This window comes from Osmerus mordax, chromosome 4 (assembly GCF_038355195.1).
Source record: "Osmerus mordax isolate fOsmMor3 chromosome 4, fOsmMor3.pri, whole genome shotgun sequence".
NCBI lineage: Eukaryota > Metazoa > Chordata > Actinopteri > Osmeriformes > Osmeridae > Osmerus > Osmerus mordax.
In genome coordinates, this window is record NC_090053.1 from 6,477,542 (window position 1) to 6,496,466 (window position 18,925).

General features: G+C 47.5%; 1 protein-coding gene across 1 annotated transcript in view; it reads left to right on the forward strand.

Annotated features, from left to right (window-relative positions):
• Nucleotides 1-18,925, forward strand: part of cdh13 (cadherin 13, H-cadherin (heart)) — a gene marked incomplete at its 3' end in the record, with an annotated part of 196,665 nt that overhangs the window by 149,267 nt on the left and 28,473 nt on the right. Inside the window, 1 exon segment of the mRNA XM_067234661.1 lies at nucleotides 11,625-11,765. Within this exon segment, the coding sequence (XP_067090762.1) occupies nucleotides 11,625-11,765 (141 nt within the window).

Sequence of the window (18,925 nt, forward strand, 5' to 3'; positions counted from 1 at the left end):
GGACACAGACACAGGGACACACAGAGACAGGGACACACAGACACAAGGACACAGACACAGGGACACACAGACACAAGGACACAGACACAGGGACACACAGACACAAGGACACAGACACAGGGACACACAGACACAAGGACACAGACACAGGGACACACAGAGACAGGGACACATAGACACAGGGACACAGACACAGACACACACAGACACAGACACACATAGACACAGGGACACAAGGATACACAGACACAGGGACACAGACACAGGGACACAGAGATGGACAAAGTCACACAAAGATGGACACAGGGACACTCCAGACCCTCCATATCCACCCTCCGTCCTCCTCCCTGTGTCTCCTTGTCTCATCAGAACTCAAACGTTCTGTATTTCGCCAGTGGCCTGCTGGATATTTGCATGTTTTTTGTGGGGAAATTGAGTGGAGTGGTGTGTGTGAGAGGTGCATTACCATGTGGAGCCTCATTAAATATGTACTCATCAAGGAGGCTTTTTTATTTGGTTTCCTCTTGCAGAAGTACAAATGGTTGCTAATCAGCCATGGTGACATTTCCCTGCAATTATGTCCATGCCATCGCCATTGGCCCCTCTGTCACCGTGACAACTCGCTGTTAACACCTTGGCTCCCCAGTGAGACACTGACGGATACACACAGGAAAATGCAGTTCTCCGAATGATGTGAAGAGAGAAAGAAGGATGGAAAGGAGGGAAAATAAGGAAACAAAAAGGAGAAAGAAAGAAAGATCAACCCCATAGGTTAGAAATCACAGTGCCAATCAGAGTGTTTTACTCTCATTTATTTTTGCCCCCCACATCCCACCCCATGCTAATTATCAGTCCTTTCATGTGTTTGTGCGTGTCTGTGTCGAAGGCGTGTGTTGCTTTTCAAGAAGAAACACCTGCTGGGTGTGTGCATCAGTAGTTGTGATTGTGTGTGTGTGATTGTGTGTGTGTGTGTGAGTGTGTGTGTGTGTGTGTGTGTGATTGTGTGTGTGTGTGTGAGTGAGTGAGTGAGTGAGTGAGTAAGAGAAGTAAGCCTCAGAGGGACATCAGGCAGACTGTGGCTCTCAGTGTGAGGTCCCGGCTGCTCATTCGTCCTGTCTGCCCACAGAAACACTGCTCTCTGTTCACCGTCGTGTGTGTGTGTGTGTGTGTGTGTGTGTGATTTGTGTACGTGTGACAGAGTTCTCTGTCTGTCCTGAATGCAGTGGTCTGTGTTCTCGTCAGGGGTTGGTGCGTGTTGCTACAGAACCAGAGCCACACTGCATTGCACTTCTGAACACAGGCTTCAATCATTTCTTGATCAGCGCAATCTGCTGTCTCTTCACTTGACTGAAGACGATTGAAAACAGCTATACTATTTGAATGTCAGTTATTATTCTCTGAGGGATCGTCATAGTTTACACTTCAACTATTACATTAGTCATCTGCAATTGTTTTGCTGTGCTTCCGTCCATAGGGGGCGCTACACCAACCATTCGCGTGACACTAAAATTAAGGTGATATCTCTGATTATTGAATCTGCCTGTGGTATACGGTCATGAACTCTGCCGTAATGGCCTGTTCAACACATTTATGGTGCTGGTAATGATCATGGTTATTGCGCCAGGGAACAAGTTATGTTCACCATTCTTAATGTGGAGCTGCAGGGCAGAGACCTCTCCTGCAGAATGATGACCATGATCCCCCCCCCCCCCCCCCCCTGCAGAAAGGAGTACAAGGACACACACACGTGGGCACACGCACGTTCACACCAAGCTGGGCCTTGAAGGGGTGGAGGGAGAGACTGGGGGTTGTGTCTGGGCTCGTCTCAGTGGGGAGCCAGGTGAGCAGACCTTGAGAGAAGGGTTCGTACAAACACGGACGCACACCAAACCCTCTCGCGCACACACACACACACACACATCTAACTCCCGCAGTGCACACACTGCGCACACACCCGCTCCAGCTGACACACGGACGCACACACATGTACGCAAGCTCCAACTCAGGTACACATAAACCCAAACGGGAAGCCAACACACATGTACACACACATGTACACACACATGTACACACACATGTACACACAACAAGGGAGGTGGCAAGATGATGAAGAGCTGGCTGGTGAGCTGTAGAGAGAATGATCTCAGGAGACAAAGAAAAAACCCGTCCAGACAAACAAATCTGTGCTCTACCATCCCACATCTCACATCAGTGGCAGCAGCCTGAGGTGCGTTTGATGTGTTCGGTCATTGATGTTGGGGCCCTCCGCCCTGCGCTGCTTGTGTGGCTTCACAAGGAGCTCTGCCAAGATCCCCATTGTTTGTTTTCCCAGGCTCAGACCAGAGGAAAGAGACGTAACCCAGGGCAGGACTCCTGACTAGTGTGTGCGTGTGTGTGTGTGTGAGCATGTGTTTGTGTGTGTGTGTGTGTGTGTGTGAGCTGGGACGAGGGATGGCTGTCCCCTCTAGGTACTGTCAGGAGGAGACTCTAATCCGTCCTGGATAGACTCAACTGTCTTTACCATCACAATCCCTTTACACAACTCATACTGGTGTTGCATCACAAATCCCAACAGGCCCTCCAGCTTCACGGGAACCAATCAAATTGTTCCCGTCAACTGATTGATTCAGCCTAATTGATGGCAGAGGAGGCCTTTTTTGGCCCGTGGCCTTGGGTGATTGGCCCCTCCGCCCAGCCCCCCCCCCCCCCCCTCCTCCCCGCTGAGCATCCCCCCCCCAGGTCTGTTTGATGTGCTCTGTAATCTAATTAGGAGTTAACCAGGAACACCTGGGATCCTCAGTAGGGCTGCCGCTGCCCCCGCCCTCCCAGATGGCTCTTTAATGGCTCTGATGGTGGCACGCCGATCGTTCCTAACCGGACCACTTTACACACACAAACACACACACTCATACATACACGCATACACACACTGAGGCATGTGAACCCACACGGGCAGGCACACACATGGATAGGTTTGCATATGTACACTAACGTCCTCTCTCTCTCCCCCTCTTTCCCCCTCTTCATGGGGCTATGGTGTAATGGGGTCTATTTCAGTCACCAATATATGTGTAATGAGTGGGTAATCGACAACGATTAGGCCAGGGTCTAATGATGCACCTGATTAGATCATCGTTCGCCACTCTCCTTGCTCCGCCTCTCTCAGCCCAACACCCAACCTTGACCCCAATTACCCCCCCCAGCCCCCCCCTGTATGACAGAGCTGTGGATGGAGGCAGCGCTACAGCTTCTCATCTGACTGCTAATTGATCTGATGAGACCTGGATAAATACGGTCAATGCCTACAACGTGATTTCCCCAATCGAAGCATTTGGTTTGATGTAGTGTGTGACTGAGTGTGTGTGTGTATGTGTGTGTGTGTGTGTTTGGCCTTTTTTTCTTGGTCCTCACGAGTTCAAGGGCTATTTATATGGGGGTTTTAGGGCGGTTAGGGTTAGTGTTAGGGTTAGAACAACATTAAGGGTTGTGGTTAGGAGTTGGGGATCACTTTAGGGTTAGGATCTAAGGTTAGTTTTAGGGTTAGGAGTTAGGGTTAGGGTTCAGGTTTGTTTTGAGGTAAAGGTTAAGGTAGAGGTTTAGGGATAGCAGAGTTCTATCTCCGACGGAATTTTCTGTACTCACAAGATAAGCCATGCAAATGTGTTTGTGAGAGCATTTGGTGTATGTGTGTGTGTGTGCATTGTGTTTTGCATGTCTGTGCGAGAGTATTTTTGGATTTGTGTGCAAGTAGAAAAATATGTCCACAACTGCTGATTGCTGGCTGTTGAATTGATTAGAATGGAAATGAAGTGGTTAAACGTTTTGCCCTCCTGGGTCAAAGAAAGAGTTTTGATTGCTGCACCTTTTTTAACCCTTGTGCTACCTCCGGGTCATTGTTACCCACCGTCGTGTTCCGGCAATGTTACCTCATAAAAAAATTAAGTGAAGCATTTTCTTTTAACCTCCGTGCTGGATTAAGTACTTTCTTTGTTATGGGTGTGTTCTTACTATCAAAAGTATGCAATGCCTTACGAAGCAGTAGGTTATTTGTTGTTGTTGAAGTATCTTTACGAATCTTTTTCCATTACCAAAGCCTCCAGTGAAAAGCTTTGAGGGGACAAAAGACTGAAGGTTCTGAGATTAGGATATGACATCGAGGCAGGAACCGGAGTTCAGAGGAGACCAGCTGAAAGACGGACACCAGAACAGAACAGAAGAACGAAGCTTCTAGAATGTCAGGCTGACAAGGAAATGACACAACACTCATCTACCTATATGCACACATGCAGACAGTACACACACAAAAACTTAAATCCAGTACACACAAAGCTACACACACACCTACAATACCCACACACAGTACACATATAGATGCCCACAGGGGCGCACACACACACACTCACAAAGGCAATCGAAAGGTTCTCTAAACGTAATGCTGTTTTCCGTAATTAAAGTCTCTCTTCTACAGCTTTCCTCAAGATTCTACATGGTTGTTTGTAACAACATTCTCTAGACAGTTTGTAATGGCTTCCTAAACGGTGAGGCTCGCTCATGAAGCCCTGACATAGGGCGCCATTGTTTGCCTCGATGATCCAGAGCAACGTTCTCTCCAGGGGAAGCCTCCGACTCAGAGACAGTTTGCAGCTCCTGTGATGTGATGCAGACAGGCTCACCCCAGGGAAACCACACTGTAGAAGCTTCCAGATGCTGACTTGTGGAATAAAGCTTAGCTCTCAAAAAACAAGCCCTCTCCGTGCCAGCTAGGCAGGGTAGGAAGCAGACCAGCTGTGGCGGGGCAGGTTGAAACCAGGGGGTGTATAGCAGGTGGGAACTGGGTCCTCTGTTTACCACTAAATAGGGATTCTCTGAGGTGTAAATTAGTTGAGCTTGTTTTCCAAGTCACAGGCAGAGTCCCTCTGATGCGGGTACTCCCCAGAACCTGCCTGGCGACTGTCATGGCCAGCCCTGTGGTAACATACGGACCGGATCAGCTCCCCAGTCACCCAGGCCCTTTTATCATTCTTGGTTCATCCTTCTGGATCTTCTGGCTTGCCTCTTTGCTGGGTCATTTCCCTCAGCAGAGACCAACACTCTCTCGGTGTGGCTCGGGCGATGATGCCAGCGGTGGCATGAGGAAAGGGAACGTCCTGTGACAACACAGGGGTCAAATGCTCTGCAGGAAACCTGACTCCACACTGTGACAAGATGTATATATGACGTTGTTATCAAGCTGTAATTGCAGGCATAGTATTGTCGTGGAAGTTTATCCTCCACCTATTGAAATTAGACAAAGGTGGAACCAGGAGACAAATGAATGTTACAATCGCAACATATGTCGTTATTTCACGCTTGCAATCATAGAGACTCCCTAGCTCCATCAGAAAGTCCCTGAGGTGCAGCTCAGTGACTTGGGGAGTGTGTTCACAACAGAGGGCACATGCAGTTAGAACGCATCGTACAGGTTGAAGTACAACATGGTCAGGCTGGGCTTGATCTGACATGATACACAACCCCCCCATAAACAGACTGGAGTGCAGAGCTAATTGTTGAACGTAATGACAACACTCGGATATGTATTATGAGTTTTAAAAAAACACAATAGCTTCTCTTTTAACCGGAGCCTAAAAAAATGGTTCGGGGAATTAAAAAAAGCACAAAGGTTTAGGAACACGTTGAGATTATCAACTGTTGATCTTTTGTGGCCTGCAGGTATTTAATGTCCATTGTCTTGTGTGACTCGGCTCAATGTTTGTTAAAAGCATTCCTTTTTCTTCTACTGAGAACTACAGAGAATTTCTAAGAATAATTCTGTTGTATCAAAAACCAACACCAGTAGCACCAGACAGTACAATTTGAACTCCAGAATCTTGAATCTCCTCAGCACTGGATAAAAGGAGAGGGTGAGAGGAGTGCTTGAGAGAAGTGGGTCAACAGCAGGTTCAAGTGGCCCAGATAAAAGCCATGTGATTGTGGTCGTGCTGTAATTAAGATTTGGCATGGCAATTAATCAGGTGCCTGAAGAGGTGCATTGTGGGTTGAGCGTTTCTCAGAACTCTTGACAGGCAGCCAAGTTACATCTGGAGTGTAGGCCTGGGGAAACGTGACAGAGAGAGGGATAGAGAGGGTTGTAATGAGGAGAGAGGCGGGAAAAAGACGAGAGAGGCAGATCGGAAGCGAGAGTGGAATGACCTCAAAAATGTCCCCTCAGAATGTGTTCAGAAAACACCCAGCTCTTGCCTGTCTGACCTTCTGCAGTCCCTCTGTATGTAACGGCTGTGGCTTTGCCAGGTGCTGGAGCTGGATGCTATAGTTTAATCCCTAAAGTGCTAGTTAACCCCACCCACCTGTGGTGCAAAGAACATTAAATCAAGTGTCTCTGACAGGAAACAAACACTCTCTCGGTCCAGGAGAGGATGCCCAGTATGGGGAACAGGCTGGATTCCATGCTGTGATATGCTGACAGATGGCACCCTGCTGGGTGGGGCTGAGCCTGGTATTGAACCATACCATGCAAAAACACGCTTGCACACACTCGCACACGCGCTACACACTCGCACACACACAATAAAGGCAGTGTGCCAAGAACGGATGCCCATGTCTAACAGCCCTGCTGGGTGTTGGCACAGGGGCACAGGAAGGGCCCTCTCTTATCTATGAGATTGAAGGGATGCGGAGTAAACAACCCACAGGTCGTTGCCAGGGATACTACCAGGTGAATGGGGAGCTGCCATTGGTCAAATCCAGAGGAACTGCCCACTGCATGTGAAGGTTTTGTCACATTTTTAGTTTATTTTATGCGACTGTGTAAAGGGAAAACAAACCTAATATTTTCTACACAGTAAATATAAATACAGTGTGTATGTACATACATACATACATACATTGATACATATATATTTGGTATGTATATATATATACAGTATGTGACAGAGATGAGAAACCCCATCAACTGTGTCTCCTTCTTTATTTCTATGTTTCTGCGGTCTGTAAGGGGAGAGGGGGGGAGGGAGAGGGGGGAGGGGGGGCATAATGGATGAGCGGATGAGTGGGCTGAGATGAGACAAAGCTGCAGAGAGAGAAGCCAAGCTGCTGTACAGAACGAGTCTGAAACAACAAGTCTGGGAGAAGATCAAAGTAGTACACAGGCTTAACCACTATGATTTACACACAGCGAGAGAGAAAAGTCCAAAGAGAGAGAGAGACAGTGTGTGAGAGAGAGAGAGAGAGAGAGAGAGAGAGAGAGAGAGAGAGAGAGAGAGAGAGAGAGAGAGAGAGAGAGAGAGAGAGAGAGAGAGAGAGAGAGAGAGAGAGAGAGAGATTGGGAAAGGGGAAGAGGGAGCTTTTTTTTTCATGGGAAATGAAAGAAAGCAGTGCAGCCAACAAAAAAGAAGGGGAGAGTGGCGCGCCAGGGAGGGAGGGAGGGACATAGGTGAGAGGAATAATACTGCTTTGTTAGACGGGCTGTTATGTCTTCCTTCTCCTGCAGCACTTCTCTGAGCCTGCTTTGTGTGTCACTGTGACGCTGGGCTTTGAGAGGAGGACTGAAGAATCCTCGGTGGCTTTGTGGAGCGAGCACCTGCTTTATAAGGCCACAAGCTCAGCCAATTGAATTATCACATTACACCTTTTGAGGGAAAAAAATGTGGTAGTCCCAGACTGTGGTTCCAGGATCTTTACTGCTCGCCTCCCAACCCTCCCCACCTCTCTCCTCTCTCCACTCTCTTTTCCTGTCCTCTCCTCCCTGATGAATCGCTTCTAGACAGTGTGAAATGTCATTCTCAGATCTGGTGTCTCCTTAGGCTGTATCTCCGAGATATCTCATTTGGGAGGCTCCATTTCACAATCTCCCTGTTCCGGTTCGGAGCCCGCTCTCAGTCATACAATCACTCATTAGAATCACTCTGGGGTCTCTTAATATATTCTTTAAAGGGATGATTTATGCATCAGTGCAGCCTATTCTTCACCTGGATATTGTACGAGCTGCCCCAGCTCTGATGGCTCGGTCTGACCAGCCTACACAGACCATCTCCCTCCAGAACACCCAGGAGACAAGTGACAGAAGCTGTCAGGTCTCTGTGTGAAGTTGCCCGACTCTGCGAGATGGACAGGTCACTCCGGGGGACTCCAGTCATTAAGACATTGCCAGCTACTTTGTGCGTGGCGCTGTATGTGTGTGTGCATGAGTGTGAGTGAGTGAGTGGGTGGGTGTGTTTAGACACAATAGGGACGATGCATCCCTGAGTCTAGCCCAGTGTGGATGCTCAACAGATGGGTGGGGTGTTTTCGTAGACTCAGGGGGGCGCGAAGCTCCATCTGTCCACAGCCTCGTAGCAACTCCCGAGAAGACTGGCTGGGCATCCTCCGCACACACTATCGACGGCAAACTCATGGGTGCTCACGCGCACGCCATCTCTCTGTCTCCTGCATTCCTCCCCAGAAGAACTACATCCTGTTCAGGTGCATGCTGGGAGGAAGGATGTGTGTAGAAGAGTGTCAAGGGAATGACAGCACACACAAGACCATTATTTCCGATCATGAATGAAGGATGCAGTGTGTGTGTGTGTGTGTGTGTGTGTGCGTGTGTGTGTGTGTGTGTGTGTGTGTGTGTGTGTGTGTGTGTGTGTGTGTGTGGAATGCGTGAATGGGTACAGGGAAGACCAGTAACATTTGAGAGACACAACAGAGGAGGCTGGGTCGTTCTGAAAGGCTGGAGTGATGGAGGTTATATTGGTGACGGAGAGCGAAAGAATGAATTCAGCGGTGTATGTTTGCGTCTACAACAGGAAACAGGACTCACTGTCACAATACAATATTCACCAATCGAAATGATCCTGTCATTAAAAGGCGGGTCGTTTTATTTAATGCCTGTATCCTCCCAGCAGAGCCAAATTGATACTGTAATTAGCAACAGTCTGCTAGACTCTCACACATTGCCAAAGTACTAATGGGTATGCGTCACAGTTGTGTAGGGGTGCGGCAATCATTCCAACTCTCCTCTTGGCTGTTGACTCTAAGCAGGGTGGCACGACGATGGTTTTCTAAAGTCTGAGCGCTCCTCAGAGATCTACGGTCTGTGGCAGTGAGCTCTATGGCTTTTTTAGGATTGCTGAAGCTGTTTGGGCTGCAGGTGCGTGTCTGTGAGCGCACACTGTGTGTGCATGTGCGTGTCCGTATGTGTGTATGGGTATGTTTTTGTTGTTGTTGTTGACGTGAGGGTGAGGGTGTGTGTGAATGCTGTTGGTGAGATGGCGAAAGGTATTATGAGCAATGGTGGACCCGTGGAAGCTGGCCCGCAGGATGAGGAAGCAGTGAAAGAGACGGATGACTTTGATTAAATATGTGGCTTCTAACAGCTTTCAGACAGGCTGCCCATCAAGGACAATGGCTGCAGTCATCAACAGCATCGCCTAGCTGATGTCCTCGCATCTCCATGGCTGCAGCACCTGGGCAGTATTACACCCAGATAGTCCTGCTCTGGTGACGTTCATGAATGCGCTGGTCAGGGGCTGTGTGTACAGTCGTTGTGCTATTGATTCTCTTTGTGTCTATGCTCAGAAGGCCAGACAGGCAGACATGCGAACCACGTGATGAAGTCAGGGAGGGCATTCATCAACGAATGCATATGTTTTCCAAAACCACACCAGGAAGTACTGTGTATCCGTCTCCAACCATCATAAACTTGATCTTCTAAGATCTTGCGAAGAAACCTTCAATCCCTCCTTACTTCCTCCTTTACTTCCCCTCCCTCACCCTCCTGTCTCACAGCACATCCCCCCCCCCCCCCCCCCCCAGAGTTATAAAAAATGGATGAAGATGAATAACACTTAGTAGGGTGTAGGTCTGTCTGTTGGGGGTTTTACATGGGTTTCTGTACAGCAGCTCTACAGTATCGCAATCAATCAATCATATGTGTTTATATTGCACATGTTTCAACCAAAGTGCTGTAAAGTCAAAACAAAGCAGAACATTAAGTACAAATAAGTACATATAACATGACACGCGAGACAAATTACACACACAAATCCAATACACATGACATACAGTAGCACACAACCTGACAGGAAAACCATGCCAATACTTTATGGCGACTGAAAAGCCTTGGGGAAACAATGTGTCTTGAGGCTGGGGGTGGAGAGGAAGGCCATTCCATAGCCTTCGGGCAGCCACAGAGACTATACAATCCCCATTATACCTAGTCTAAAACGTGGTGTATACGAAAGCATCTGGTTTGAAGATCGAAGAGACCTTGATGTATGGTAAAGGCTCAGGTCAGAAATTATGAAGTGGCGTCAAATCCATGCATTGCTTTCAAAAGAAATAATCCAACTTTATATATATAAAGTTGGATTATTTGTCGTCAAGATGGGAAGAAGATAAAAGCATGAAGAATATTTGAGAGAGAGAGGAGGTCTTAACTTTGCATTGGCTCTGAGCTGGAAGAAGCTAACAACATAACTTGTTTGCCTATAACGTTTTAGGGAAGAAACAAAAAGATGACACCAAGATCTTTGTTTTTTGTTTTTGGAAAGTGGACTCCGATTTTCCACTATACTATTGATAGAATCAGATGGGCCAAACAATATAATTTCACACTTTCATTTAGCTGGAGGTAGTTTTTGACATCCAATGTTCAAGGTCCTTAAGGCAAACTAAGAGGGATTTTATGGATTTATCATCAGCTTGCCTCAGGGGAAGGTACAACTGTCTAACGTCCGCTTCATAGTGGTAAGAAATATGACTACATTTCCGAAAAATAAAGCCCAGGGGCAGCTCGTAAATTATAATGAGACTGAAATGAGGCCCAGGATGGAAGCGTACGGTACACCACAGGTGATGGGTGCTGAAGAAGAGGACAAGTTTTAAGTAGTACGTTTTGGGGAAATGCCCAGAATGTCTACCTTTCCTTTGAGACTGTTCCGGAGGATGTCATGGTTGATTGTGTCAGACCCAGCACTAAGGTCCAAGAGAATTAAGATGGCACACTTCCCAGAGTCCCCCACCAGCAGAAGGTCATTTGACACCTTGAGGAGAGCTGATTCTGTACTATGACGTACACCACACTGTACAAACATCAGTTTTATGTAAACCAACAGTAGCCTCCAATTATAAACTGTACATATGTTTTCTGTGTTCATGCCTACTCTACAATATTCACCTGATCTAGAATTGGGTGTAACCTTTTACCAGAGGAAAAAAAGGGTGTTTGTCGAAGACTAGCACTCTACAATACTCAGAATATGTATGGTTGAGATTACAAAAGGTACTTGGTATTTCAGTAGTTTTCTATCTGTTAGTGTGGGTGGATCTGTGTTGAGCTGGAGTAAGTGCTTCCTGGCTCTGTCATGATATTTAAGCATGGCAGCCCACACACTGACTGGGAAAGCAATCAACACAGCCTCAGTTGGCGTTCATCTGTCAGTAATGAATTTTTTACATTGTTATTTGGTGAATTGCCTTCCTCTGATGTCTGTTTACGGACCCTTTGTCTAATCCTGATTACTTTTGCATATTCCTTCTGAAACAGATATGCACTTGTGTGTGTGTGTGTGTGTGTGTGTGTCTGCCTTCTTCTGTGTTTCACTGTAAGATGGGTCACTGACTGTCTTCCTCTATGGTTTCTCCAGACCCTTCCAACGACACAATACGAGCTGGAGATTGTAGCCAAGGACATGGCAGGAAGTGAGGTTGGACTGACAGGAACCGCCACCGCCACCATCACCATCACAGACAAGAATGACCACGCCCCTGAGTTCACTCACTCTCTGGTGAGAGCCCTTTTCTTCCTCATCCCTCTCTCCTCCGCTCCTCATCCCTCTCTCCTCTGGTCTGTTCCTCATCCCTCTCTCCTCTGCTCCGCTCCTCATCCCTCTCTCCTCTGCTCCGCTCCTCATCCCTCTCTCCTCTGCTCCGCTCCTCATCCCTCTCTCCTCTGCTCCGCTCCTCATCCCTCTCTCCTCTGCTCCGCTCCTCATCCCTCTCTCCTCTGCCTGTAGGTATGTCCAGTATATGTTTGTATGTATATATGTGTGTGTGTGTGGGGGGGGGGGGGGGGGGGGGCGGTTGTCCCTGACAGTCCCAGCTGAGCCCATCACATAGACAGACCTTGTAGAGGAGCAGATTCCCACGGCATCCATCACTGGAATCACACACATGACCCGTAATTCACACAGAAGTGATGCAGAGTCACATCACACGTACGGACGCGAACGCACGCACACACTCACAGACGTGCGCACCGATACACACGCACATTCGCCGTCTTATCCACGATGACCTTTGCTTGGCCATTTTAAATGATTGTGTTATAATTCAGTGGCCTGTCTAAGAAAAAGCTAAGCAGATCATTCTTGTGGGAGTGCGTGCATGTTTGTGTGTGTGTGTGTGTGTGTGTGGTGTGTGTGCGGGTGTGTGTGTGTGAAATAAACAACACATCCCTGTTGTCAGGTGATGTGGGTGCAGAGAGGAGATAAGGATGCGTGTGTGTAAGAGGAGGGTGAGCTGGCGTTCCAAGCTGCTGTGATCTTGGCCTTGCTTTCTTTTATTATCAGCCTCAAGGCTTCAGTAAAACGTGTGACACACACATACGCGCGCGTACACACGCACACATACACACAAACTCATGTGAACCACCACCCGCAAGCCACACTATCTCCCTCTGTCATTCACACACGCAGAAAACGGCACATTACCAACTTAACCTGTGTGGCCGTGTGTGCAAATGCATGATGAATTTGTCAAGAAGTGCAGCCCTGGCTGTTTCCCCCCCTTTCTTCTGGGGGGGGGGGGAGGTTGAGGGGGGCAGCAGCAGAGCCTGAAGGAGAGAGCCAGGGCCGTTGACTTGAGTTGTGTGGTTTTTAATGGAAATGCCCGTAGCTGTTGTCAGGAGCTGAGACACATCACCCGTTGCCCTCCCCTCGCCAGCATCCCATGATGCATTGCAGTGTCAGGCGAGCTTGTCGGGAGTGGATGTGGCCGACAGAATGTTCCGGCTCAGAGAGCCAGCGGGGCCAAGTAGGTGCCAGCTCGTCCATGTCCCTGGCGAATGCTGCCATTCCTCATGTGGGAATTCATTTAACACTGCGGAGAAATGGGTCTTTTTAAAACAGCCGTTTATAGACGCTAAGTTCCCATTAGGAGCCATCTGCTTTTGACACCTCCATCTCCTTCTCCTTTTTCTCCTCCACCTTTTCTCCTTCCTCCTCTCCTCTGACACCTCCTCCTTCATCCCCTCCTCCTCCTAATCTTATCCCCCCCCCTCTTACCTCTCCTCCTCCTCCTTCTACCCAACAACAATCATATTCCGGCCTCTCAAATGCCCATGAATCATATCTGACCTTTTTAGCAGGCTGATCGCATATGTGCATGTGTGTGTCCAGTTTTACAGTTATGAATTCGATTTGTAAGGGCAAGCGTCTTCCTTTCTCTCTCTCTCTCTCTTTCTCTCTCTCTCTCTCTCTCTCTCTCTCTCTCTCTCTCCATCTCTGTATCTCTCTCTGTCTCGCTCTTTCTCACACACACACACACACACACGCACACACACACACAGCCTACAGGCTTCCGTGATCCCTAATAGATACACACCTCATCTCAGGCCGGTGCTGGGGGCGGACTACTTACAGCACATCCATAAGGTCATTTGTGGAGCCAGGTGGGGTGAGCGTCGTGGTCAGAGCTATAAGGTCATCTATTAGATCAGGAAAGTGGTCCGAAAAAACGAATAATAGGAGTCAGAGCGTACGGTTTTCCACAGTGGTTATTACGTATATGCAAATACAGTCACAGAGCAGTTCAGTGGAAGACTACAATCTCTCCAGAGGGCTTAGTATCTAGTCAAACTTTTTAAATCTAAGGCTAACTTGTTCTTTTATATTCTGGATTTATTCTATTCTCCGCAGCATCGGCAGAGGATTCGGCTCCAAAATGATTATCTTTAATAACCACTTCTAATCCTTCTTTTATGAGCGGGGGAAACAAGGAAAGATGATTAGGAATCTCGAGGTACTGGAGCTGTTTAAGACAGGGAGCAGGGATGCCTGTGAGCCCGGGAGCTCATTCACATGAGCTCCAATATCCAGACACCCCTGCCCATTATCATCCCCCCTCCTCTGAGTCATGTATCCGGACCAACCCTGCACACATTGAGTAATGGACCTGTAGCATGGTCAAGGGTCAGATACATGACCTTAACAAGCCCTTCCCCCCCCCTCCAGCACCCATCCTCCAGCCACCCTCAGCCCATCCTTGCCATCCCTTTGCCTCCACCCATCCTCCCTTTCCTCTCTGTCTCTCCAGACTGTGGCTGATAACTTCCACCTCATTTTAGCCTCTGATGGTCCCTATCATCGCTGTCACTCACACAGACTGACAGCCGGTGGCCTCTCTCACTTCCTGCCGACGACTACAACCCCCCCCCCCCCCCCCTCTCTCTCTCTCTCTCTCTCTCTCTCTCTCTCTTTACTGTATCTCCCCCTCTCCAACTCTCTCTCTATCTCTGTACCTTCCTCTTTTCCTCTTTCTCCTCTCTGTCTCTCTCTCTTTCTCTCTCCCCCTCTTTCATTCTCTCTCTCTCTCTCTCTCACTCTTTCTCTCTCTTTCTTTCCCTTACCCCATGGAAGATATGTCTGCTGTCATCCGTCGTACATACGATAATGATATTTACAGTCATGGGTGAGGCGTGGAACGGTTGTGTGTGTGTGTGTGTGTGTGTGTGTGCGTCAGCGATTATGGCCTGCCTGCATGATTGCTCTGCCAGCTCAGAGGAGATATCTCCTGCCTCACTGTTACTCTGCAGGTCTTCTCGCCCCAGGCCAGTCTGTCTGCTTCAAGACTGACCACAATCTCAACCACTAGGCACGCTGTTACCCAGTATCCCTGACATCTGCTGACCAAATATGCTTTCACTAAGCTGTGGTCTCTCTCACCAGTCACGGCCACACTGCTATGCCAAATTTCCAATATGCGGAACCCAGGTGGCACACACGCGGTTGAGATGATACTGGAGATGAGTGTTCCAGTGTCTGGAGGTGGCTGGAGGCTGAAGTTTCTGAGAGTCTGCCTAATGAAGGGAACAGGAACACAAAGGCCTGATAAATGAGGATGCATGTCACATAAGAGGGTTAGCGGCCCTCTCGACGGGGACAGGGCCCCAGGACGAAACCCATCTCCATGATCTCAGTGAGAAAGTCCCGATGAGCAAACAGCCTCCACGCAAAGCCGTAAAGGAGGCCTGTGGAGGATCACTTGAGATGTGCTTTGAATCTCTGTTCTGTCTGACAGGCCGTGTGGTGAGGAAAACACTACGCACCTCCAGCCAGGTACTGGGTGCTTGTTTTGGAATATTGCAGATAGCTGAGCCTTGCTTTGTTGCTGTCCATTCACATTGCCCGTTTGTCTGTGTATAAACCTACAGAGTGCGACATTATATGATTTCAACAAAAATTGTTAAACTATCGGAAAAAATCAGTGAAAAAAACCAAACTAAACTAACTAAAACAGATCATATCCCAAACCGTGCTGCATCCACTGGCGACAACTGTTAGTTATGATCCCTGCCACAGGACTCTTCACCCGGTGTTAGAAGTGACCCATGGCTCACACTCAGATAAATCAAGCCTGCCTCTTAGATGACTAGAAGTTCTGAATAGAAACTTTGGCATTCAGGGCTTTTATTTAATCCTGAATCCTGGATCAAACCAACCCACCGTACTTCGTGCTCAATCCATCACTTTTACAAAGCAGCCGACCTTGAGAAGTAACGCAACCTGGCTGCCTGTCAGTCTCATGACAGCCGTGAGCGCTTTTTCTCTAAGGTGATCATGTCTTCCAAAGACTATTCCAATAGCTTGCTGTGTAGATGGGAGCTAAACTCTTCAGAAAGTGTGTGGGTGCAGAGTCTTACCAACACCTTGTAAACAAATTTGTTGTTTAACTCTAAAACCCCTAAGTTGCTGAGACCTTAATCGTATCTCCATCTCCAAAGCAAATGCAATGAATAGAATACAGACTGCTGCCAGTCACCTTAATCAAGTTTCCAAAGAAAAGCTGCTTTTCCCAGCCATATGATTCATCTGAGATCTATCTATAGACACAGCAGGAGTTGAACCTGCTCCGGATTTAATAACACCGCAGGTAAGCTCATTAGCTTCCCTGGGCTACACAACAGAAGGAGTGTGTGTGCGTGTGTATGTGTGCTTGTATGTGTGAGTACATGTCTTTGGGTGTTTGTGCGTTTGCAGATGCATTCTTGTTCCAGGAGTTGCGACGGCATGTGCACATTTGTGTGTTGATCAAGAACCGAGCTAAATCTGTCTGTCTGTCGGTCTGTCTGTCGGTCGGTCTGTCTGTCGGTCGTTAGAGGAGAGGCTGTTCTAAGCTGCGAGGGGAGAGGAAGAGCTGGGGGAAACGTGTCACTCAGGATATCCAGTTATCCTGACAGAGAGACACAAAGACACCCAGAGAGGGAAAGAGAGAGCGAGAGAGACAGAGAGAGAGAGGAAAAGAGAGAGAGACAGGGAGAGGGAAGGAGAGAGAGAGGGAGGGAGGTAGAGGGATACTGAAAACAGAGGAGACAGAGATTATGACACTGACATGTGTGCGGGAGTGTGTCCTACGTGATGTCATATCCTCCTCTATAGCGTGGCTGGCCTGACTCTGATTACAGCCACTAAAGCAAACCCTTCATCTTTCAATTCCACTGCAGCTATTTCCTATCTCTGGTGAGAGAGGGGCTCAGACCAGCTGAACTGTCCCCAGTGTGTCTGCCCAACAGTGGGTTAGGGATATCAGCAAGGTGCACTCCCTGAACAAGCATTTCTAGTCCATGTTCTTGCATTTGTTTTCCTATTTAATGGGTCATAATGGAGACCCTTGATGAAATGAAGGTTAAATTAAAGAAATGAAACATGAAGGAGAGCTGTAATGAAGGGTTGAGGTGTAAAACATATCTGTGATTGAAGTGTGATGCGTTACAATAGTAGCTCTAACACAGTGTCCTCCAGTCTACAGCTCTAACACAGTGTCCTCCAGTCTACAGCTCTGACACAGTGTCCTCCAGTCTACAGCTCTAACACAGTGTCTAACACAGTGTCTTCCAGTCTACAGCTCTAACACAGTGTCCTCCAGTCTACAGCTCTAACACAGTGTCTAACACAGTGTCTTCCAGTCTACAGCTCTAACACAGTGTCTAACACAGTGTCTTCCAGTCTACAGCTCTAACACAGTGTCTAACACAGTGTCTTCCAGTCTACAGCTCTAACACAGTGTCTAACACAGTGTCTTCCAGTCTACAGCTCTGACACAGTGTTTGACACAGTGTCCTCCAGTCTACAGCTCTGACACAGTGTCTGACACAGTGTCCTCCAGTCTACAGCTCTGACACAGTGTCCTCCAGTCAATACAGGATACCTTCCTCATGTCCTTGCGCTGCAGATGGACCAACCTATCACAGGTCCCTTTGTAGGAGATTTACTTTAGTTAACTTAGTTTTAGGTTGGAGAACTGTAGATGTGTGTTACAGTGACTAACAGGTCAAAAAACTAGATACACCTAGCTAACAGGTACCTCATTGTCAAGTATGATAATGCTTTAAGGCGAGTAAGCTTGGACTTCCTGCATCTCCGAGGGAGAGAGTTGATATGCAGTGTAAATTTGAATAGAAATTATGGAAAATGAGGTGTCCTGCATCGACCACAAATGGCTATCAATTATGGCCACCAGGACATTTTTATGGAAGCCAGGCACAGTTTGGGAGCTTGACAGAACTTGAAAGGCTGAGGGGTTGGCTGAAGGTTAACCCTACTTATATATATCTTGCTAGATTCTGCATGCGGTTCTCCAGTGTTCTGGTTAGGCCATTAACTTTAAATGCGCAATTAACTCTAATAACGTTATTCCCCATTTATTCAGGATGTGATTGAATAAATCTTTTATTTGACTTAGGTTGCGACGATGTTTTTCTTTGTACGAGAGTAGGAACTTACAGCCTTATATGGCCAAACTGGTTTGTCTTTGATAACAACGGAACAAACTTGAACGGAACTTATTGATTTGACAATATATGTGTATATTGTTTATAATTTTGATAACAGTTTATTAGCCTTTCACAAGTACTATGTACTACTACACAGCACTACCCTAATCTACCCACTGTAGTTTGTGCTCGTATAATTAGAGTGATGGTACAGTATATGGTTTTTAAAGTATGTCTCTCCTTGATAGAGGGTTGAATACCTAAACAAGGCTGTCAATAGGAGTGTCTAGCAGAGAAGATGCCCCCTACACCATGTGCCCCCTCCTTTTCTCCCTTCTTTGGGTGACCAGGGAGATACACTATGCTTAGAACTGGCTCTGTCTAAGCTGTTTGTCTCAGAGGCCATCTCTGCAGATACAAACACACACACAAACACACACCCACACAAACACACAAACAGGGCATTCTGTGTGGTGGTTATTTCTCCTAGTCTGCCTCGTTATTGGTGCTTCTAAAGGGATTGAGGTCCTGTCAGGGGCTTAGTGGTCATACACACACACACCCACACACACACAGACACACTCTTCCATCTGACCATGTTTCTGCCTAACTGGTTTAACTGAAACCGGACTGGCACTGTGTAGATTTGAATAGTCAAGAGATGGCGGTTTCAATAAATGTATTTTGCTTGTACAAATTAAGAATTAACAAAGTACTTTGTGATTAGTCATAACGAAGGAGGTGCTAGCCACAGATCGTTCACAAGAGTGATGAAGAACAACCCTAAAACCCTGCCTTATATAAACTTTAGATCAAATGGTTCTTCTGATGGTCAATCCATCAATGTAGTAAACTCTGTGATTGGTCAGCACTGCTCAGTGACAGTTTGACTCCATACCAAGTGTCCCACAGTTCTTTGATGTGGCATCTCTCCCCAAACCAGTAGATACTAAAGCC